The sequence below is a fragment of the Gossypium arboreum genome, chromosome 12 (assembly GCF_025698485.1).
Source record: "Gossypium arboreum isolate Shixiya-1 chromosome 12, ASM2569848v2, whole genome shotgun sequence".
NCBI classification, from domain to species: domain Eukaryota; kingdom Viridiplantae; phylum Streptophyta; class Magnoliopsida; order Malvales; family Malvaceae; genus Gossypium; species Gossypium arboreum.
This window is the reverse complement of record NC_069081.1, coordinates 2,099,689-2,123,924: the sequence shown is the minus strand read 5'-3', so window position 1 is coordinate 2,123,924 and position 24,236 is coordinate 2,099,689. Positions and strand designations below refer to the sequence as shown.

General features: G+C 32.5%; 1 protein-coding gene across 1 annotated transcript; it reads right to left on the bottom strand.

Moving 5' to 3' along the window:
* Positions 1-7,077: 7,077 nt before the first annotated feature.
* LOC108479842 (probable DNA helicase MCM9) lies at positions 7,078-22,273 on the bottom strand. Its single transcript, XM_017782659.2, has 20 exons — positions 21,983-22,273; positions 21,771-21,873; positions 21,348-21,447; positions 21,120-21,258; positions 20,857-20,923; positions 20,519-20,693; positions 19,739-19,838; positions 19,216-19,313; positions 18,928-18,993; positions 18,707-18,799; positions 18,281-18,397; positions 17,429-17,501; positions 10,180-10,246; positions 9,213-9,294; positions 8,809-8,930; positions 8,630-8,697; positions 8,360-8,469; positions 8,227-8,274; positions 7,947-8,099; positions 7,078-7,690 (listed from the first exon to the last, which is right to left on the bottom strand). Exons 1-20 carry the CDS (start codon positions 22,117-22,119, stop codon positions 7,605-7,607), a joined length of 2,004 nt encoding a protein of 667 aa, XP_017638148.1. The 5' UTR covers positions 22,120-22,273; the 3' UTR covers positions 7,078-7,604.
* Positions 22,274-24,236: the final 1,963 nt, after the last annotated feature.

Genomic DNA, 24,236 nt, shown 5'->3' with positions numbered 1-24,236 from the left:
AATTACCAAAACATGTCACAATTGTATAATTACGAACAATTACACCCAAATTCAATTACTAAAATAATTTTTAAACATTTTATTTAAATTTTCCAGCTCATCTAAATTAAAATAGTATTCAACATAAAATTGATTTTACATATCCCTTATAAAACTGATTTTACATTTTAATTTCTTAGCACAATTTATTTAGATACAATTAACTGTGAATGATTTATTTGTGAATTATTATTTTATGGTTTTTATATTAAAAGGTAAAATTAAGGGTCGATGGAATTTTAATTGGTTGATATTGTTGTTATTATAAATTATGGGAGCGTCAATTTGAACATAGTTAAGTACATGATCTCTTTTGATTTAAGTATTTAGAGGTTTAAGGTAGTAATAAGGATTATATAAAAAAATTTAAGGAGTTTTTAAAATTATTTTAACTTAAAACTCCACAAAAATATGATTTTTATTTGACATATGTTCTCTAGTAAAAAAATAGAAAATAAAGAAACTACTGAAGGGTCTAAAATTTTGAAATAGAGAGAGAACGAATACTTAAAAACATATTTTAACCTTTACTTTTAACGCTTAATACATGATTTGATACACGAGTTTGACATTTTTTCTAATATAATATTTGTGTTATTTTTTGGTTCAATCCGTACTTATAGTTGAGAAAAGTTATACATTTAGTACTTGAAGGTAATATTTAACCCTTAATGGTTATCAAATCAACCTTAAAACTCGAATTAAATCACATACATCATATTGTATTTGACAAATTAAATAAATTCACAGTTAATAGTAAATTTATTCTATTAACAAAATCAAGAAAAATTCAAACATAATAATATTAAAAATTAATTCTCACTAAATTAATCTTAAAATTTGAATTAAACACTAAATATATATAACTTTATCAAATACAAGTAGGAAATTAAATCAACAAATAATAAAAATATTATATTAAAAAATATTAAACTCAAACAGTAAATGTTTTATTAAAAATAAAAAAAGACAACTTATTTTATGCCGGCATTAGCGTGACGCTGCTATGAAATTTCTTTTCTTTCTTCACATAAATATAATCAACAACTCTGATTATTAAAACTAAAGGCTTATGTAACACTGCATAAGACAGGAACAAATTTGGTCGACAAAACAGTTGAACCACAATCTTATGCCATCGATGTTACAAAAATAATAAAAACTCCAGATTTGTTAATAAATATTTTTAGGCAGAGAAAAAGGATTCTTCTTTATATAATCAAGGTATCCTCTTTGCTTGCCCATCGCATATTTTAAACACTTTGAAACAATATGAAAAACATTTAACATACGATCAAGTATTTTAAAGCTTTGAAAATATTTAACGATATTTTTGATAATATTTTCACAAAATAACTTAGAAATATCTCAAATTATATTTTAGTCACTTATGTTTAAAATGTTATGTTTTAGTCACTTATATTATCGTTTTGTTACGAAGTGGTCGCTCTACCGTTAAACTCCATTACCTCCTTAATGTTAGTCCTACATGGCAGTCCAAATGGGTTTTAAATGCCAACTTCTATATCTATTTGCTGGGATGAAAATAAGTTTTTAATTAAATAAATTTAATTTGGACTATCATGTAGGACATCCAAGTTGGCATTAAAAATTCATTTGGACTACCATGTAGGACCGCTGTTAGGGAGGTAACAAAGCTTAACGGTAGAGTGACCTCTTTGTAACAAAATAATCTGAAGTAACATTTCAAACATAAGTGACTAAAATGTAAATTGAAGTAAACAAAAGTGACTATTTTTATAATTTACCAGAAATGTTATTATATTAAATGTTTTAATTTTAAATTTATCTAGTGATTTTGTGTCTTATCTTGATGTGTTCATGAAGTTTTGAGGTAGATTTGAATAAGTTAATAATCTTACAATCAGTCACCCAATTAGATAGTAGTCAATGTTCCTTGTTATAACTTAGATTCTAGCAATATTGCAACAAAATTTTACCCCCATCGTTGGATGACAATAGATGTGGCAAGCTTCGAGAATGAATCAACGTTCATGTTGCCTACTTGAGAAATGCTTTATTTCTTGAAAACTTAAAAGCAGTTGTTGGATTGTATTTACCCTCATGTCTAGGACAAATAAATTAATTATTATTTCTTAATAATTATTTTTTTTCATAAAGAAAGTTTTAATGGTTATTATTAGATAAAATAGGGTCATATTGAGTAATACATATATGATAAAATTATTGGACAGGTACTTGATAAGTTGCTTTCATTGGACAAGGTTTTGTGTACCGCCATCCACCCTAGTTTGTTCTAGGTATGAAACTATTGAGACATTTAATCGAGTATGCAGTTGAACTTTGGGAGCCGATTATGCTGTCTCGCAGAGGTCTAGGCGTGTCTTACTTTTTTTCGCATACGACTTAGTCTTATTTTGCAGAGCGAATGACGCTGGGGCTAGTTGCCTCATAAAAATACTTGATACTTTCTGCCATTTCTCTAGTCATTGAGTTAATGAGCAGAAGACTCAAGGGTTTTTCCCGAACAATGTGGCTGAGTAAGATCAGATAAGAATTGGTGCTACGCTTGGGTTTACTAGAGTTAATGATTTGGGTAGATATTTAGGGATGCCTTTTTTCCATGGTAGGGTTGGAGTTAGTACTTTTCAGTTCATCCTTGATAAAGTTCAGAGTCGACTGAACGGTTGGGAAGTTCGAAAACTTTCCCTAGCTGGAAGACTCACTCTGGAATAAATATAGTATTTTTAGATTGATACCAGAGAATATTAAACATACAAACTGCTCCTATGGAGATCCTTAATTGGCATTTGGGTAGAGGTGAAGAACGGCCTTATATGGATTGCCCGTGATGGTGCTTGGTTAACTTCTGGAATGATGAATACGGCCTTATATTGGCCATGGAATTTTAGACGAGACAATCCGGATCTGTGATGTTGTTACGTGAGATGGTTCATGGAATGTGCAATGGTTATTTTTCGTTCTTCCTCATTATGTGGTGAAGCAAATTTTAGCGTGTAAGGCACCTGAAAGGGATTCGGGGACTGATCATATTAATTGGCGTTGGATGTTAGCAGGAAGGTTTTCGTTAGCAGGAAGGTTCTCGTTAGCATAATCATACAAACATTTGTTTTCTGCCAGTGTACAAAGACAAAACATGGATTTCACATTAATCTGGGAGGTGAGAACACCACAAAGAGTTCGTGTTTTCTTATGGTTAATTTTTCAGGATAAGTTGCTAACAAAATGAGGAGCACACTCGACTTGGTATGTCTTAGGTTCCGTTTTGTGAGCAATGTGGTGATCTGGTCGAATCATCAATTCACGCTATTAGAGATTGTGGTTTTGCAAAAGCAGTGTGGAAATTAGTTGTTCCACGTTGGTGTTGGGGCCATTTCTTTTACTTGCCGAGAGACAAATGGGTTATGTGAAACATCAAGAATGAAGGTGGGATAATGGTTCCTAAGAGTGAGTGGGCTACTTTTTTCTCAATTATATGTTGGTTTATTTAGAAGCATAGGAATGCTTTTATCTTTAGTGGTGCTAGTGGGAGCAATTCAGAACTTATTAGTTCAGCTTTGGCGTGGACTAAGTCCTTGGGGGTTAAAAGGGTTGTTAATCAACGGGCATGTACGACAATGACATTTGGAAGATGGCAACCCCCGGTGGCTAATTGGGTTAAAGTTAACGTTGATGGTTTAATGTCAAGAAATAACCCAAAAGCATTTGTAGGAGGGATAGTGAGAGGACCTAATGGAGGATGGTTGGTAGGATTCAAGATGGTATTAGTAATGAATGGTATATTCAGATTGAAGCTAAAGCGATTCTTGAAGGATTGAAATTGGCTTGGGCTAAAGAATTCAAGTGTGTTGAAATGGAAAGTGACAACGCAATGTTGATTGAAATTATTCGTAACGGGTTGGCTACAGTAAGTAGTGTTGCTGAAGTCAGACAGATTCACGATTAGTGTTCCAAAAATTGGGAAGTCAAATTTCGACATATTCAATGGAATTCCAATAAAGTTGCTAATTGCAAAGCTAAGGCAGATGGAGGTGTAATTGAGCAGCTGATTATCTTGGGCGATCCTCCATAATATGTGAGACGCTGGCTTAAAGAAGATATTAGATAGTCACTAGTGACTGATTATAATTTTCATTAGGATTGATGTTCGCTTAATATTCTAAGCTTATGTTGAACCAAAAAAAAAAATTAAGACTCTTGTGATTTTCTCTAAAATAGGACTATGAGTTAAGTCACAAGTCTCATATTCATCCTACCATAGTTTCTTATCTTACAAGTTTAATCATTTCATGGCATTTTTACAAGCTTTAACCTTTAGTAACCTTAGTAAAATAGGATTTGGATTCTTGGGAATTCCATCCAAACACAACAGAGTGTCAATCGCACAATGAGTGCATTCCAACCAAACACAACCAAGAAACTTTGTAAGAGGGTTCTCGATGGCCTGCACAAGAGTTCCAAATCATGGGATAATGTATCATATCTTTGTCCCCAGTACAAGCCTGTACTCAATCACGTAACTTATCGGCATATCATTCATATCTTAACCCTTCCACCAAGTTTACAATGCCATATTATGCTCATTAATAGTTCGTATCGTGTTATGAACATATGGTAAATTGCATATTCTCTCATATATTCAACTTTTTATATTCCATCTCAAAGAGATAATATAGTTTTATATAATCAAAATCTCTTATTCATATGTACATACATAAGCAAATTCCGTGACCAATTTTCATATTTTCTCAATATGAATTATATCATAACATATTTGAATTCTACCATCAAGCCTTTACATACATACATACATACAGCCAACTTACTAAATTCATTAAAATAATTCATATTTCATAGTTCTCATGTACCATAGTCATAATTAATAATTAGATACAACAACCAACCACTTGGCAAGCTAAGGTAAATTCCAAGAAAACTTACCCTCAAAAGCAACCAAAATAGAAGAAATCTCCTCGTTTCTTTTTTATTCCACAATTTTCTCCTTGCCTTTGCTAGGAGCTCCTTTCTCAACCTCTTTGTCTTAATCACACAATAAATACATAATAAATACACAAAAATATCTCAACATAAATGGTCCTATTAATAACTCAACTACCAAATGAAGATAAAAGTGTAAAATAAAAATTTATGAGATGATGGATACAGGATTTCTTTACCTTTCGTGACTCCTATCTCTAAAATGAATTTCTCTTACTAATCAACAAGATCATAGGTTATGGGTGATGAAGATGATGAGTGGAATAAGCTTACATGAGGGTTCTTTACTGTGGGTTCCAAGAAAATTAAAGAAAGGTGACTAAAATTGAGTGAAATGGAATGATATGGCAAAATAATGAAAAATAGAGTTATTTGTCTTGCTAACGTGGTGGCTGACCATACGAGGAAGAAATATAAAGTTATAAATTAATTTATGTCTTAACGTAAAGTTTAATGGTTCAAAGTTTATCTCATCACCACACATACTTATAAATTATAATATTCTAACATATGCATAGATAAAATATCTAAAATACCTTTTATAAGATAAAATTACTATTTTTCCTTTACCTCAAAACCTCATTCAAATAAGTCTAAAATCTTTTAAAGAGTATTATTATACTAACTTATACTCCATCAATGTGCCAATACTTTTAATTCTTATGCTATGGTATTTACAAAATCTCAAGAATAGTACCATATAGCAAATAGAAAAATTTTGGGATGCTATAGTAGCTATTGTTGTATTTTAATTTTGATGATTGATAATATCTTTCATAAAACGAGACATATTTATCTACACATAGTATCAATCGTTGATACATGAAGAAAGGTTGAAGGTATTAACAATTCACATAAAAATATTGTGACAAGAGCTAAGAAGAAGAGTATGCATTTTCCTTAATAGATGGGAACATGCATCCATACATACATATGTTCTCAGGTGTCCATTCATCAAGTCAATCTAAGTGATGTAAGTGTTCTTATACTCAATTTTTAAGCCACATGTCACTTTTTAAAATAGTCTTACTCAGCATGATATTTATTCGGCATGCTTTACTAGTGACAAACAATATATACTTGTCTTTAATGGAACCGTTGTTGCCGATAATGTGGATATATGGTGTGATTGTAATGGGATTGTGGGGGAATGCCAATATTAATTATTAAAGCAATGTGTACAACTTCTTTTCAGGGTTCAATAGATGTAAAATTAATTGCAGAGATAATAATTTACATTACTACATAATAGCCTAAGCATGAGTTTAAAGAAATTTTGAAGTAATTAATATATATTTTTTGTTTATTATATTACTGAATTTTCATTTTATTTTTATAAGATTTATCACAATTATAAAAATAATAATTGTACTAAAATATTTTGCTAAAAAATTTACTTGATAAGAAATATTCATCATAATTATAAATAAGGATTTTATTCTATCAAATGCTTCTAATAAATGAATTTATATAATAATAAATAAAAATTAAATTTTATATTGAATTATTTTATATTTAAATTGTTATGTTTTCATTAACCAGAACAAGTAAAAAGGAAAAGAAATATTAATTAATTTTAAATGGCAAATTTTAATTATTTATATAACTAACTATATATTTCATATATATAATTTATAAATTATATAATATATTTTTATAATATCTATGAAGTATTACAATCAATTTATTAACTTTTAAAAAAGAAAAAAATAGAAATTGAATAGTGAATAGTGAATCGTTTAATTTACAATATATTAATTTTATAAGAATTTTTTATTAGCACTATATTTTTAATTATTAAAATAATTGTTATATGTTATTTATATTTATTAATTATTGTTTTGAGTAATGTTGCTTTGTTTAATTTCATGAAATAAAACAATATTGTACATTAAACAAATAAAAACATTTTAACTGTGATTTGAATTTTTTTATTATAGTAATATTTGAATTATTAAATAAGTTAAATATATTTTAATTATGCTCAACAACTCCAATAATGAATATTACTATACACTAATTATAATAATTAAAATATATTATTTAAAAATTATTAAAAATTAAACAAGTGAAATCATGTGCAAGGTACTCAGAAACTAGTAAAGGAAAAAAGCCCAAGTTAACCAGCAGAAAAAAAATATATAGGAAAAGAAGTCTAAAGGATGCCATAGGCCATAATCCTGTATTAAAATAAACAGTAAACAGAGTTTTTTAACCAATGGATGCATCACTTGGACCTTGTATACCATCATATCATCTGGTACTAGGGTTTTGAAAGAAGTCTTTGTCCAAGAGACGCCAGCAGTGTCCTATAAATACAAACAAAATTCTTCCACATTTACAGCCATATAATCCTTGTATACCATCATATCATCAACTGGAAGTAGGTTTTGAAAGAAGTCTTTGGTCCAAAAGTTCTGTCCCCAACTTTCATAGCATCTACTTCAGGCTAGCATTTCAATAACCTAGCAAAAAGCAAATTGGTAAATTTTCTAAAACGTTATGGTTGTCAACTGCAATCCCAAAAGCAACCAGGATGCTTCCATGTTCTTGCAAATTTTGCATCAGTTGAAACCTTCCAAGCCGTTTGATTCCGGGGACTCATCGATCAAACTTAACTTTTCAAGAATTAATTTTTCTTGCTTGGCATCTATGCATTGAAGTTAAGAATTCAAAAATACTCCCTACCAAATGAATGAAACATTGATCATTCATGCAGAAACATTGAAATAACAAAATGATGACTTTGGTTAGAATTCCAAATTGCCAAGTGCCAAGTAACACTTCAATTTTAGAGTATCGGAGATAAATGCATAGTTAAGTAGCTGAACTTTGGGCAATATGGATGCACGTCATATATTCATCATGAATGATTTAAAAGGTAAGCGTAGTGCCGGTAAGGATACATTCCTCATCTGGGTTCTCGGTGAAATTGGAGTGCAGGGCATTCCCTATGCTATCTATAATTGCGGAGATAGTCATGGATGATTCAATGCATAAAATGGCTGCAATGGCATCTAATCTAGTGACCTCATTTCTGAACATAAGCCTTGCGTGAGCTGCAACATTGAGAGCATCAAAACCATTATTGACGGTTAGATAGATCTGCAACATTGTGAACAATGAACTCCAATGAAGAGAGCATCGGCAGGTAAGGATGTTTAATCAACACATTCTCCAACATACCTTGAGCCAGGCGTATCAAGCTTTCAAGCATGCGCACCGTTGTTCTTGCTGCATTGCCCATTATGGTATGATGAAGGTGAATAGCATCAATGGCAATTTTGATCTAGTAGAAAGGATTTTTTAAAGGACGAACCTGCATTATGTGTGGCCGATCTCCTTTGGAGTTGATAATAGTTTGAGATAACCCTTTCAGCCTCTTTTGTAAGCACTGGTTTAAAGTGTTTTTTTACATAGCCAATATACCTGCAAGACATCTACATAAGCTACAAACTGAAATGATCCAAGGTGATACATAAGATTGTTGAGTACTTGGGGTCGAGCATAAGAGGGTTGCTAATAGAAGATGTTGCACATAAGTTCTACAGAGTGACCCAATAGTTCCATGTAACGAGGAAAGGTTTACCTCCGGAGGATAGAAAGTGACCAGATATTTGCTAGATCTTCATCCTGCTTGCCATTTCCATATTCTCCCTGAAATTAAAATAAAATAGGGACATCAGTATTTGAATCCCTAGTTATTTTTTACAATCAGAGATTTATTCAAATGCTCCTATAAGATTTACAACTTTAAGAAAAAATTACCTCACCCAGAATGTGTGATGATACAACTGCATCCCATTCAGGGTTCTTTGTATCCAAGAGCACAAGGACAATATCGAATCTACTTAGTAAGGGACCGGAGAGTGCCGTATTGACAGAGAGAGCTTGATTTGGTTAAGAACAATACAGGACAAACATAAATACTAGTAATATTCAGGGTAGATGGAGCAAAACCAAAGGAAAAGAGGCTTGGGACAAACAACTGTTGAGAAAGCAAAGTCAAAAACAGCAAGTGCAATTATATTCTGCATTTACCTACAATGCCACGGAAAGTAAGGTGGAAGACTACTTGTAATATTATATTTATTGGAAACAATAACTAGCACAATTAGGCAACTTAATTTTTAAAGTTCAATCCATAAAAGTTCCCTAAATTGAAAGGATACGTTGATCAGGATCATAGTGTCCTTTGGGATTTGTTGCACCGAAGACAATTGTCCTGGTACTAAGAGTAGTGACAAGGCCAGCCTGAAAAATAAGAAAGATGCCAAAACAAGTGTAATAGTCGTGCTTACACCAACAAGCAAGTGGAGCATCATATAAATAAATTAAAAATAAATAAAGAACTAAAGATGGATGCCAGACAACTATATTTAAACAATCATGGAAATCAACAACATATGGTAACATTAAGGAGGGAGTGATCTCCACCATAAACTTCACAAAATGCAACTCCCAACTTTCTCAAAGTACTCTAAATGAAACCCCAATAATGTGGGACACAAGATTTAGGCAAGGATGAATATTGCACAAGCTGAATGAACTTATTAATCTCTTCCGATAGCCTCCAAACTAAACTTGTTTTACATGGAATTATACAATATAATGCAACAAAATAGGCTATCCTAGATGTTGTGTAAGGGGTAAAAGAAAATAAAACATGCCAAGATTTGAGTGAATTTGCCGGGACAGAGTAGGCACGTCAAGCTGGATATCAACATAGTAACGTAGAGGGTAAGAATCTTCTCCAGCACTTTGTTTTAAAGTTTAAAATGAATATTAAAATTAATCTATGGTTGAAATTTGATGGCCTTAAATTTGTAAGAAGAAAAATTAAAATTAATTTAAACAGAAAATAATTTGGAAAAATGTTGACCACAGATTTATTTGGAAGTACATACATCATCCTAGGACAAAGTTATAAACATCTTCACTATTTTTTAAGTAGAAGAGAAGATCCTTCCCCATGGTAGAATATCCTTTAGCCTTTCCTACCTAAATTAAATAAGGAATTCAACAACTCTAGGATTGATTATTACAGAGAGTAAAGGTGTCTAGAAAAAACATGTTAATCAAAACAACGATTTGCATGGATTCAAGCAAAAGTTATAGTCATGTGGCAAGATACTCTACCTTTGCAACACTTATAGTCTGCTGCTCCATTGCTTCATGAATGGTTGCCCTGTCATGTTCTCTCATACTATATATCCCACAGCCCCACCCCCAAAACAGGAAGAAATACAATCAAACAAAAAATAAATAAAAACAAGAAGCTATACATATAGATCACTTGAAATTTTAGTTTGTTTCTATGGCAATAAAATGTTTATGTATCATAATCACTGAAAAAGGTTAATATGCATCATAGAAATGCTGTCAAAAGGTTCATATGCCTGTGTTTCTTCTGTGCTGCTTTTATACTTATGTTATCCTCTAGGACTTGAAAATCTAGGCATGTTGCTTAAGTTTGAATCTTTCTTTTGATCCTTGTTAAGTGGTGGCATCTCACATCCGTTAAGTAACTTCAAGTATTGTGTTTCCTGTGGTCTTATATTAAAGTAAGGCCCCTAAACTATTACCAGATAGTTTTAGGAAGGATGCTTAACATGATATCAGAGTTCAAGGTTTGTTATGTTGTTCTTCTAGCTCAACCTATGCGAGGTTGTCCATGTTTAGGCTCCGTGAGCTACACGTGAAGGCATTATCCCACATCTTTTTAAGTATTGGGTTTCATGTGGCTGTATTTTAAAGTTGAATCCCTCCACCTACTGCCAATTGGTTTTAGGTTGCATGATTAACAATCCTACTTGAGCCTTGGTTCCTTGTATATCTTAGTCTTCAACAATTATTAGGTTATAGTATTATCTTCTTTTAATATTAATTATTAAGCTATTTTGCCTCTAAAAGAAAATAGTTGCCTCCTCAAAGTGCAGGTTCTCGAAGCACAAAAGACTGAAACTTCAAAGGCAGCATCAGATCTTATAAATATTTGTTGCCACCATATGTCGATAATAATACAATTGTGATGGCTTGTGAAATGTACAAGATGAAAAAAAACTGTTTTGTGTCTATTATCGTGGTTATCGAAAATTGAGAAAAGAAAATATAAGAGAATAGAATGGAGAGAATTATTTTATCTTTTGAGTTAATGTGTTTATATACAAGTCTATACAGTCCAAATAAGAAAAGAACAATAAAAATAAATTAAAACCCTAAACTCAACCCTACGAATCTGTAACACTCCCCCTCAAGCTGGAGCATAGATATTGATCACGCCCAACTTGTTACATAGATAGTGAACTCGATTCCCATTAATGCCTTAGTGAATAGATTAGTAAGTTGTTTTCTTGTCTTCACATAATCCATGGAAATTGACTTATCCAAAATTTTCTCTCAAATAAATGAAAATCAACCTCAATGTGTTTGGTTCTTTCATGATAAACTGGATTTGGAGTGATATGAAGAGCTACTTGATTATCGTAGAAGAGCTTTGCTGGTGACAAATGCTCCAACCCAATTTTAGTTAATAGATGTTGTATCCACATGATTTCATACATGGGTTGTGTCATAGCTCTATATTCTAACTCTACACTAGATCGAGATACAACTTTCTAGTTCTTACTCCTCCATGATAGTAAGTTTTCACCAACAAAAAAACAGAACCCAATAGTAGATCTTTTATCTATCTTAGATTCAGCCCAGTCAACATCCACAAAACACTCAATACAAGTATGCTTATGATTATTTTATAGTATGCCACATCCAAGAACTCCTTTTAGTAACATAAGATTTGCTCTAACACTGTCCAATGTTTTGACTATGGGTGTAGACATAAACTGACTAACAATATTCATAGCGAACGCAATATCTAGACGAGTTATAATGAGGTAATATCATTTCCCAACTAACATCTTGTATCTCTCAGGATCATCAAAAGGATCATTGTAACAACCCGATTTTCAGTGGTATCGAAAAATACAATTTTGGGATCTCGTTTTCGTAAATCGAGTTCGTAAATTTACGGAGTTAATGTATAGATGAATTGAAATTTGAATAAATAATTTAGCCGAAATTATAATTAATTAAGGATAGGGACTAAATTGTAAAGTTCAATCGCCATAGATTTTTAATTAGGAAATGACTTTGGGACTTAAATTGCAATTATCCAAAGGATCAAAATGGTTAATAAATCATTATCAAACACATGTTGGTGGATGATATTGATTGTTAATTAACTTAAGAAATTAAAGGTTAATTAGATTAAAACATGATTAATTAAATAATAAACTAAGTATAAATAGTTTTTAGGTGAAAAGAAAGATAAAATTGTCATCTTCTCCACCCGTCCAAAAGAGAAAAAATAAAGAAACATCATTTTTAAAGCTTGAAGCATTTGGCCTGATTTCAAGTAAATCCCTAACCCTTTTTTTTTTTTATGAAAATTGAATTATGAGAGCTTGATTTAACTAGCACATGAACCAATTTGTGAAATTGTTAAAGTTTTAAAAAATTGTCATTGTTGAGAATTGAATGAAATTGATGTAGAATTGTTAGAAATTAAACTTAGTGTATGAAAAAGAATAAATTATAAAGCTTAATTGTTAATTTCGTACATTAGGGAGCAAATTGAATAAAACTTAAAATTGTTATAAAATGTTAGTAGGGATAGAAAATAGAATATCTCTAATGAGCCATGATGAAATCAAATTCTATTCCGAAGCCATAAATTGGAAGCTATGCTTATCTTGGTTTTAAAGACTAAATTAAATAAATTGCAAAATCTATGTAATTTGGTATTTGATTTTGAATTGGCTGGGAATTGATTGTATGATATATTTTGTGATTATTTGCGGCTAACGACAATAACAAACTATCGAGAGGGAAAAGAAAGGCGAAAGTCATCAACAAATGATGCATGAAATCTCGATTTGTACTTTTATAATTTGGATTGAAATATTTAATTGTATATGCATACTTATTGATTGATGAGTCATTGAGGTGAGTATTGTGATAATATGAAATGTTTCAATTGAATTTAATATGGAACATCGATATAGGGGCATTCAAACTCACCATTTTTGACTCAACAAAGTTTGTATGGTTCATTTTGTTTTGGTCTTGTGGCATGTACCTAAAGACACTTTGCTAAATGTTTCAAATAGTTAAATTGTAAATGTTATGATCTTATGCAAATGTTTAGAAATTGTGATTGAACATGTTCATATGGTTGATTTGGAGTCTTAAGGTTAATGGTTATGCATTTGTTAGAATTTTTGGTTGGTTTTTGGAGTATAAATGATTGAAGTTAGAATTAATAGTGAATGTTTTTGGAGACTACCATTTTGGTATATTTTGACTTGATATCATTTAGTAAGCTGATGTTTTGGTTGTATGGGAATAGGTACATGTGATTTAAGTTGTTTAAACTTGTAACAAGTTGATTTTGAAAGTTACAGATTGTTATGTCATGACGACAAACCCCCAACGTCGGGACGAGAAACAACTCAAGGTTCACATTACAGTTACGTCTCAAGGTTACGAGCCCTAGTCAGAGGGTCACATCACGGCGAGGGAATCCCCAAAATCACAATATCAACTCAAAATTTTGTAATCTTTACAATTTGATCCATATCAACCCCGAGTTAGCAGAAAAGCTTTCTTAAGCTCGTGCAAGACCCAAAAATAATTATTCATTGATTAATACGCATGATTTACTTACATTTAAATATATAATGACATTGGATTATATATTATTAATTGTAGTTGCTTCGACAACAAATGTGACACCCTGCAGCTCGAACCCGACGATCGAGTCGAATATCAGGGTGTTACAATCATTGTCTTCTTTTACAAGATGCACATTAGGAACCATTGGAGTAGTACAAGGTTTAGCTACCAATTTCCAATTTCTGCAAGTAGATCAAGAACATACTTTCTTTGAGACAGAAAATTTCTCTTTTTACTTGTTACTTCTACCCCAAAAAGTACTTCAATTGACTCAAGTCTTTTATATGAAATCTAGTATGCAAGAAAGACTTAAAGATAAGAAATACCTACATGATCATTTCCTATAATAACGATATCAGCAACGTATACTACGAGAAGAATAACACCAACCTCAAATCATTTGTAAAGCATCAAATGATTACAGCTATTTTTCTGTAGTTCAAATTGTTAAACCGTCTCACTAAACTTTCTGAACCAAGCATTAGGGCTTTGCTTCAATCCGTAAAAGGATTTCTTCAAATGATATACCTTTTAAGACTCCGCCTGAGCAACAAACCCTAATGGTTGCTCCATGCAGACTTCTTGCAAATTACCATGAAAAAAGGTGTTCTTAATATCTACTTGGTGTAAAGACCAATTATAAAATGCAACTAGCGAAATGAATAGACGAACAGAGATGAATTTGACCACGAGAGAAAGTTTCTGAATAATCCACCTCATAAGCCTGAGCATAGCCTTTTGCAACTAATCTCGCTTTAAGTTTAGCCACTAAACCATTTAGATTAACCTTGACGATGAACACCCATTTGCAACCAACAACCCTTTTTCCATCAAATAAATCCACTAAGTTCCAAGTACCATTCTCGTTTAATGCATGTATTTCCTTTAACATCGTATCATGCCAACCAGGATGACTTAAAGTTTCTTGAACTTAGGAATGAAAATGATATCTAGGGACGCAATGAAAGAACAAGAGGAAGGAGACAAATTGTTATATGAAACAAAATTAGAAATAAGATAAGTACAATGACATTTACTTTTACATAAAGCAATGGAAAGAACAAGGTTACTTGAATCAAAAGACGAAAAATTGATAAAAGGATTAGATCTAAAGACGAAGACACAAGTATAGAACATGTATCATGAGTCTCTTTATGTCTAGAATAAACTTGAGTAATTGGTGGCTCTGTTAGAGCAATTGTCAAAGAATCAGAATCCCTTGGTTGACTAATGACAATGCAAATTAACCAATCATCTTCCTCCCTTTATTTCGAAAGATTCGAAGGCATTTATTTTGAAAAGAATAGCACTTGTTCTAAGAATGCAACATCGATGGACACCAAATACCTGTTGAGATCTGGACTATAACAATTGTACCTTTTTTTAAAGGCATGAGTACCCCAAAAACACATTTTGAGGATTTTGGATCCAACTTAGTGACATAAGACTGAACATCTCAAAAAAAACAGGTAATCTCAAAAATTCTTGGTTCCACTAGAAATAATGGTTTAAATAAAAATAAAACATTGTATGGGTTATCACCATCAAGTACGGAAAAAGGCATGCAATTGATCAAAAAGTAAGCTGTCGAAACAACATCGACCCAAAATTCTTTAAGACCTTTCATTTAAAATAAAAGAGCTTTGACTGTCTCAAAGATGTATGTTCTTCCATTTAGCAACCCCATTCTAAGATGGCATGTCAACACAAAAGGATTGATGAAGAATCCCATTTTGGGTCATGAAACCCTCGCAAAAGTCGGAAAAATATTCTTTAGCATTATCATTGCACAGAATCTGAACAGGCACCCCAAACTAAGTTCTTATCTCGACACAAAAAGCATGAAAATGAAACAACACCTTTGACCGATTTTTCAAAAAATATATCCATGTCATTCGAGAATAATCATCCACAAACATAACAAAATATTGAAATTCAGGTTCGGATACTATCAAACTAGGTCCCCACACATCCAAGTGTACTAATTCAGAAGCGAAACTAACTCGATTGTTAGATCTCGATCTCAAAGGACTTTGTCAATGCTTCGCAAAGTGACATGTTTCACATTCCAACGAAGGTAGGTCTTGAAATTGTGGACATAACTTCTTCAACAAAGAAAGAGAAGAATGTCCTAACCGATAATGTGCTTCAATTGAAGAAAGAACAATAGGACAAGCCATGAATCGAGGAACCCATAAGTTGAAAATATAAAGACCATCAGATACATTATTTTACCAATAAGGCACTTCCTCACAAGATCCTATAAAAGACAATGATAGGGAAAAAACAAGATAGTGCAATTTAGGTCACGGATAAGTTTATTGACAGATATTAAATTAAAGGCGAAGCTAGATAAATTTAATATTGATGGTGAAGTGATAGATGAAATTAGGTTAATACTTCCAAAACCAACGTTATAGATGGATCCATCAACAATAGTAACAGGAGGTGAAGTTTGTGACGGAAAGATAGAAAAAAAGGATGGGATTAGCTTTCATATGATCTGTAACCCCTAAATTGATGACCCTTTTGGATAAAGAGAAAATAAAACATGCATTAAATTTACCTAAATCCGCTAATGAAGCAAAAAAGTTATAACAAAAGATGGTGAAACCCGCAAAAAGAAGATTACAAATAGCCCAAAAACAATACTTGTGAATATCACCCAAATAGTACCTATGAACAATACCCAAACAATGTACCCAAACAGTTTTGAAGAGTACCCTGTGAACAATACCAAAACAATGACAAGAAATCCAAAACACCCTCCAACCACCTCCGACCGATAACCTGACCACTGGGCTTTGGTCCGAACCCCGAGTTGACGTTGAAGTCAAAAGATGATGATCAAACACCACTGCACGTGCCCCCACACGTTGACGCGTGAAAGAAGAATCTTAACACTCTAGAGGCACGTGACGCTCACGTGCAACCTTGTTGGATGCCAAAAACTACAATTCGGCCATAGATCTAGTGGCATACCTCCCTATGCCAATGGTGTACCCGAACGAGTACTTTGAAAAACTCACCCAAAAAATACCCTAAGGGTTCGCATTCAAAAACAACAAACATGAACCCACTAAATCGAGCCAAGAGGCTCTAATGCCATGTTATCATGTTTATCGAAATCGGAAAAAGGAAAACATATGAGGATAGAATGGAGAGAAATTTCCTTGTTTTTCATCTCTTGAGTTAGTTTGTTTATATACAAGTCTATATAGTCTAAAGAAAGAAACAAAAATAAAAATAAATTAAAACCCTAAAATCAACCCTAAGAATCCATAATAATGTCCTAGTAAAGTTCTTAGGAACCCCACCCAAAGGATAACAGGAATGGGCCATCCATGATCCACCACGTGGACAAACATTTCAAGAAAGGAAAAAAAAACAAAACTTAATCTCTGGCCTGAAACCACTCACGCCAATGGTCCCTTGCATTTGTCTACTCACAAGGATCATGCTAGTTCTTACAACCATCTCAAATCTAAATTTCAAGCCTTCAAGCCTTTTTTTTTTAATCAAACACTACTTCATTTCAAAAGAAAGCTCTTAGGAACCCCAACTTTCTATGGACAAGTAGGGTTTCAAATAGTGATTAATTCTTGATCAAATTCCTAAGGAAAAAAAAGTCATGGTGATGTTTTAGAGGTAATACCTATCAAATTCATCAATGCAACAAAGGCCTCCATCAGCTAAAACAAGGGCCCCGGCTTCTAGCATCCACTCCCCTAATAATATATAGATATGATTAGCCCTCTAACTAGATGAAACTTCTATAAATTTTTCATAAGACAAGCAAAATCCATCAGTGTCAAGTCCTTGTCTTTCAACAAACAGAAAAAGACAATCCTGTGGCAATACCAGCTCTACCATGCAAAACTTTCAATCAAACGACCACCACAATTAGACAATTGCATAGAACCCTTTCAAAAGAACAAAGTGAGTTTGTGAATTCTAGAAATTGTTTCAGTTAGCTCAGGTGCAGCAATGTTTGCACTCTGTTCCATCTGCATTTCATGCCCATATCAACCTTAAGAATTAATTGAATTAACCCAAGAACGACCAAGAATCATCTAATCAAGTTGTGGAACTTTTCACACAACCTTTAGGTGATTTGTGGCAAGTTCATCACTCAAAATATCTAAACCATGTATTTACCTTAATTTTATTTTCTAAACCTTACGGTCAAAGTTGCTGTTTTCTACTTATGAAAATCTAAACCATGTATTTATCTTAATTTTATTCTCTTGAATTACTTGAACAATCAAAGGGAAAAGCACTGTATTCATGGCCGAACCTTTGCCAGTTTTCACGCTCTCTACTATAGAAATATCATCCTGAGCTAGTACACAATATACTTCAGCAGTTGTGGAATCCAATTCATTATTATTTTCTTCAATTTCACAAAATTAATTAAATGACAGAATCACATGGACTATATTATTTATTATATTAATGACTTTCTAAAAAGAAATCTAAAATTCCAATAAAGGTGAGATGAAATTACCACCATCCTTGACTGCAGTAACAGTCAGTCCAGCACTAGTGCTTCCCAGGCCAGTAGTGATGACAGATCGGTTGCTTAATTTAGCAGCAAATTTCAAGAACTGAGACTTTCCAGTACCTGTAAAAAATTTTCTTGTACTTTTCCCATGACATTGATTCTAGCATTCTAACAATTCATAGATTTCATGTACATTCCATATCTTTGTAAATCATAGAGAATTTGTGCACACTTACAGGCATGATTCAGTCCCTACATGCATTTTATAAGACATGATGTGGATGAACTATATTTTTCATACTCACAAGAAAAGACCTTGTTCAATTGCTTTCAAGGAATATGCTAAAAGAAAGAAGTTACAAATTCAAGCATAAAATTGTAGATCAATTAAAAGGTTTGAATATTCAAGAAAGAACCCTATAACTTTACCTGGGTCACCAACCAGAAGCAAGTGAGACTCTCCTCGAATCTTTGTCCCAGAAGCATCAACATGTTGAACACCTCCAATCAGTGTGAGAGCAACTGAGATCAAGTAAAACTTCAGTGTGTTATGGCCAAAAAAAAACTTAGTGTGTTTGTCACCAAAACTTCCATTTATGCCTACACTTGCATGAATCTGTTCCAAGAGAACATATGGGGTGACAGAATACCTGCAAGTTTCACAGTGAAGAGTCCAAAAACTTGTGGGCAAATTCCTCGTAGAATAGTATTTCTTCCTGGGTTGACATTAAGCTACTTTTAATTATGCAGCAAAAATTATAAAAATCCGTCATAAACAATGGGAGACAGTTCAAATAAATGTATAGTCATAGGAAAACATTGAAACATGCCCCATAAAGGGAAAAACAAAAAGGTAATGAACTGCTATATATTCACAAAGACAAATTTCATTACTACACATGAAATTTCTAGAGGATAAATGCATGACCAGCTATTACCTTTCAATGGGGTGTCTCTAAAGTCTAACCAGAATTGCTTGAATTTCATAGCAACATCATCCGGAATATCAATCTCTAATTTCATCTCATTAGTTTTCCTAAGATAAGAGAAATAATTTAAGAGCAAAACAAGCAAGTGCAGTTATTGTAATTTCCGCTAAAAGCAATTTAGAATAACTAATTGTATTCACTAGAATAAGAAATTAGTTCCCAGAGACATGGAAAAATTTTTGGGACAAATATCTGTTATTGAAGAGCTTATGAACCCAAATTAATGATGATTTACAAACAAATAAAATATGGTTGAAAAAGTCAGAAATATGTAACAGGTTAACATTTACCCTGATGTTATAAATACATTTCATTGTTTCATCTTTTATTTTACTCACAGATAATATAGGAAGGATTGAGACTTAGCGAACAATCAATTGACTTGCCTTTTTTAAGCCTTAAGAATTTTAGATCATCTTAACAATGAGCAGCATTAGAGAAAAGTGACAAAATCAAGGGTGATTCTTGTTACCTCACATGGTTGGCAATTAATATGGGATCAAGATCGCATCGTACATCTTTTAAATCAGGAGACCACTTAGCAGTCAAGATCCCTGTAATGATTACATCATCTGAAAAAGCAGGAGTATATAACTCTGAGAAATTAGATGGTTAAGTAAACCAAATGAAAGTGTAAAGTAAACTAAAGAAACAAGCAGCATGTATCTAAAAGACTAAAATAGATGCTCAGCGTTTATATCCAGATACTATCATGAAATGTAAGGCATATTCAAGATATAGGAGGTGCAAATATAAGATATAACATGATGGTTGTACCCTTGAAGGGGCAGGGACAAACAGCTGACAGACATCTCAAAAACTTTTTCATGAGTGATACCTAATTTCCCAGAATCCTATAGGGTAAGTTTGTAAGAGGGCAATCATAAGCCATTAGAGTCAGCATAGGTTAATGTCTAATTCATTTTTTATCACAGCAGGTAATCTACGAATTCAGTAACCTAAAGATATGAGCACTTGTGTCATTACAGATTTAAGAATTCTGAAACCATTTTTAGTTACATTTACATCTACAGATGATATAGTGGAAATAAGTTTTTTTCCTAGAAACAAAAATAAAAAGCACAAAGCAACTAAGTAGGTTGATTTAACTCGCAAACCTAATAATTAGTTTCTCTCCCAAAACGCATCTTGCAAAGTACAACAAGAAAGTTCCCAACGTGGACAAAATCAAACAAAGGTAATATTCAGAAAAATGTCTAGAAAAATGAAAACCCTGGTTTGCCTGTGGTACCTCCAGCTTTAACAATGTCAACAAGATCATCTTGAAGAATGACTAGAATTGAACGGGGGATTACACCAACACCCAAAACCTGTGTGCTTTCTTGAATTTTTATTTCCTGGTAATCATGACAGACTGTGGTATTTTCTATACAGAGGAACTTAGTGCCTTCGCAAGGATTGGACCTCTGTTATAAACAAGTAATCTGTTACCAAAATCTGAAGTACGATCACATCAACATATATAGAAGGCAAAATACTTTCAAAACTACATTTTAAGCTAAAAAAAGAACAAAAGGAATAAAACCCATGCAGCACAAGTTAAAGGAAGTTTAAGGCATAATAATAAACCTGAGAGGGGCAGATTGACGGAAGTGTTATTGAGTTTCTTGTTTCAAGTTCAGGATAAAGAGGAAACCTGCAAACATTTTCAACAGTCAGCTTATGCCTTGGAAAATCATTGGGCGGCCAATAGTATTTCTAATTATCATTCTATAACCTGCACCAGGCAATGTAGGCCACAAGGAAAGACAAGAGAGCCAAAATTTTCACATTACAAGTATACTCTAGAGTAAATAAATGTATATAGAGTATGAAGTAGAAACAACAATTACATGTGCTTGCATTTCTTGCACTGATATGTCCTCTGCCCCTCATACATCTTCACCGCTCCAGATCGAATTACAGTCCCTTTGAGAGTAAGAAGAATTCCCCGATGTTTCACCCTCACACGCCCAATAGTCGGAAAAGTCTCTGTTCCATTCCGTCAATGTGACCTTCATATTAATAAAACAAATATGTATATATGTGTATAGGAGCCGAGAACAGGAGTAGAAACCAACCAGGGAATTCAAGAGGAGAACCACAGACATTGAAACGAACATGAATGAATTTCTTTTCAACTCCCTTCTCATGCGATACCATGTCTTTCAGTACTCTTTTCTGCACATAATCACATCAAAGGCATCCATGGATTATAGCTGCACTACTGATGCGAATAAAAATCCAAAAAGATAGAATATTTGACCATAACAACATCAAAATCCTTATATCTAGATATTTTCCAGTTCATGGTCCAAAGACTACATAAGTTGATTCACATTTCATACCCACTTGAACTTAATGAATATAGGAAGGCTAAAATGGGCAATCATGTGAATTAACAAAAACCCATATCTATTTTCGTCCTTAATTCAGGAAAGCTATCAACTAAGGAGCATAAAAAGTAATACTTTGGGATATATGTTTGAGTTAGATGAGATTACATGAGCCAAAATGGCGGCTTGGTCAAAGAATCTCAAATAGTCAGTTGGGTTGGCGAAGACGAGGCGGGCTAGAGGAGGATCAGCATCCATCAGCTCGGCATAACTATACAGGAAAAAGCGAAACAAAGAGAGGATGAAAATGAGAAGAAAAAGAAAAGACACCTAAAAGCTTAGGGGGGAAAACGAGATAAACAAAGGGAGAGAGAAAGTACTCGACGAAAAGAGGATAGTGAAGTTTAGGGTCAGGGGAGAGAATGATAGAGCGGAGCTGATCGGAGTGGGAATGTAGCAGATATTCCACCGCCGAATGCAGTCGCATAGGCACCTCCTCTTCATTACAGGAATTCATGGCTCTCTCTCAATAATGACTGCGCAGACAGAAAAGGTAGAGGTTATGCGATGGCGGGAAAACGGCTATAAATACATTAGATGGAGAAGAAACGCCATGGGCTGGGCAGCTTTCTTTTGAGGTAGTAGAAGAAATACAAAACCCAGCATAACCAAAACCTGAGGCTATCATATAAAAAGTAGGCAGCATTAGAGGCGTGCATGTCAAGGGACGATTCGGGTTCGGCTCAACTAAAATTTTAAGCTCGTTTGTTCGATTTGGACTCGGTTCGAAAAATAGACTTAAAATTTTATCTAAGTCCGATTCGATAGGCCCATAGTAATTTTTACATTATTTTTTATATAATTTTAAAATATATACTACATTAAAAATACAAATACATTAAAATAAGTATTTCTCAATAAATTAAAAATAAATTTTAGAAAATATATATAGCTAAACAACACTAAGATAGATGCAAGCAAATGCCTCTAAAATAATAACAAAATTAACAATAAAATAAATTTTATACAATATCCAAATAATAACAATAAAATAATAGTAACATAATAGTAAAATGATAGCAAAATAAGGAGAAAATAATATTAAAAAAAGTATCCTTTAGTGAATTCGGGCCCGACCGGGCTCAGGCCAAAAATACCTTACTCGAGGCCTGACCCTTTTTTAAATAGGCCTTATTTTTTTGTCCAAACCCATTTTTTAAGACCTATATTTTTGCTCAAACCCTTTAACATTTCGAACAGACATTCGAGTTGAGCCGGGTTGAGTGACTCGACCTATAAACAGGTCTAAGCAGCATATATGAATCCTTTTAAGTTTTGGAATACTTATATAGGTTGAAATTCACTAATTCATTCAATTAATGAGATGATAAAATTTGAGTGTAACAAACATTTTTTCCATACTTTAATAAATATTTCAAAACTTGATTCAATGGTTGAATCTTCGATTGTGATGTAAGTTTTTCTTTTTAATTTATATTACTTCATTAATTCTACTATCTTTCTTTTGGATAAATTTCAAAAATAGTTACTTGTGTTTGTCTCAGATTATTTTGGTCACTTATGTTTGAAAAGTTACGTTTTCATCATTTACGTTATCGTTTTGTTACGTAGTGGTCACTCTACCGTTAAACTCTGTTATCTCTCTAACAATGGTTCTACGTAGTAGTCCAAATGAGTTTTAAATGCCAACTTGAATATCCTACGTGGCAGTCCAAATTAAATTTATTTAATTAAAAACTTATTTTCATCCTAACAACTGGATATTTAAGTTGGCATTTAAAACTTATTTAGACTATCACATAGGACTGCCGTTAGATAGGTAATGGAATTTAACGGTAGAGTGACCACTTCGTAACAAAACGATAACGTAAGTGACTAAAACGTAACGTTTCAAACATAAGTGACTAAAATATAATATGAGGTAAATAAAAATGACTATTTTTACAGTTTTACCCTATTTTTCAAATTTGATTTACAATCTTATCTATTTGATTTCAGTAATACTATTAAAGATAATTTGATAAGGAAAAAAGGGATGGGTGAAAATAGTACAAAATCTAAATTATAAAGCATGGTTGAGAAAATATTTGAAGTTTTTACAATAATGAATATCTTCATAGCTAATCATCAGTACAATAAAATATTTATTTTAATTTTTATTAAATTACGCAGTTTGCTAAGCATTATAAAAATAATTATCTTTTGTACTAAATTTAAGTAGTTTTCTAATCTAATTAAATTTTAAAAAATAATTTTAAATTTTTAGAATTAATATTTATTTCAACCTTCATTATAAAAAATTACAAAATGATAAATTTTAATTAATATACATAATTAACCTCTGCAACACGCATGAGATAAAAAAGCGGTGATTGCACTAGTATGGCCATTGGTTGCAACAGTTTTGATTAAATAAATCATTAAAAATTTATAAAAAAATTAAAAAATGGCTCAGTTGGTTTATACCAGTTCGTGGGTCAATCGGTCTAATGTCTCTCTTTGAACTGATACTTGGTCAGTTCTCGGTCTGGTCCAATTTAAACAACCATAACTCTATATATCTATACAATTCATACATTTGGAATGCAATCCTCTACTTTTAGTTTAAGAATC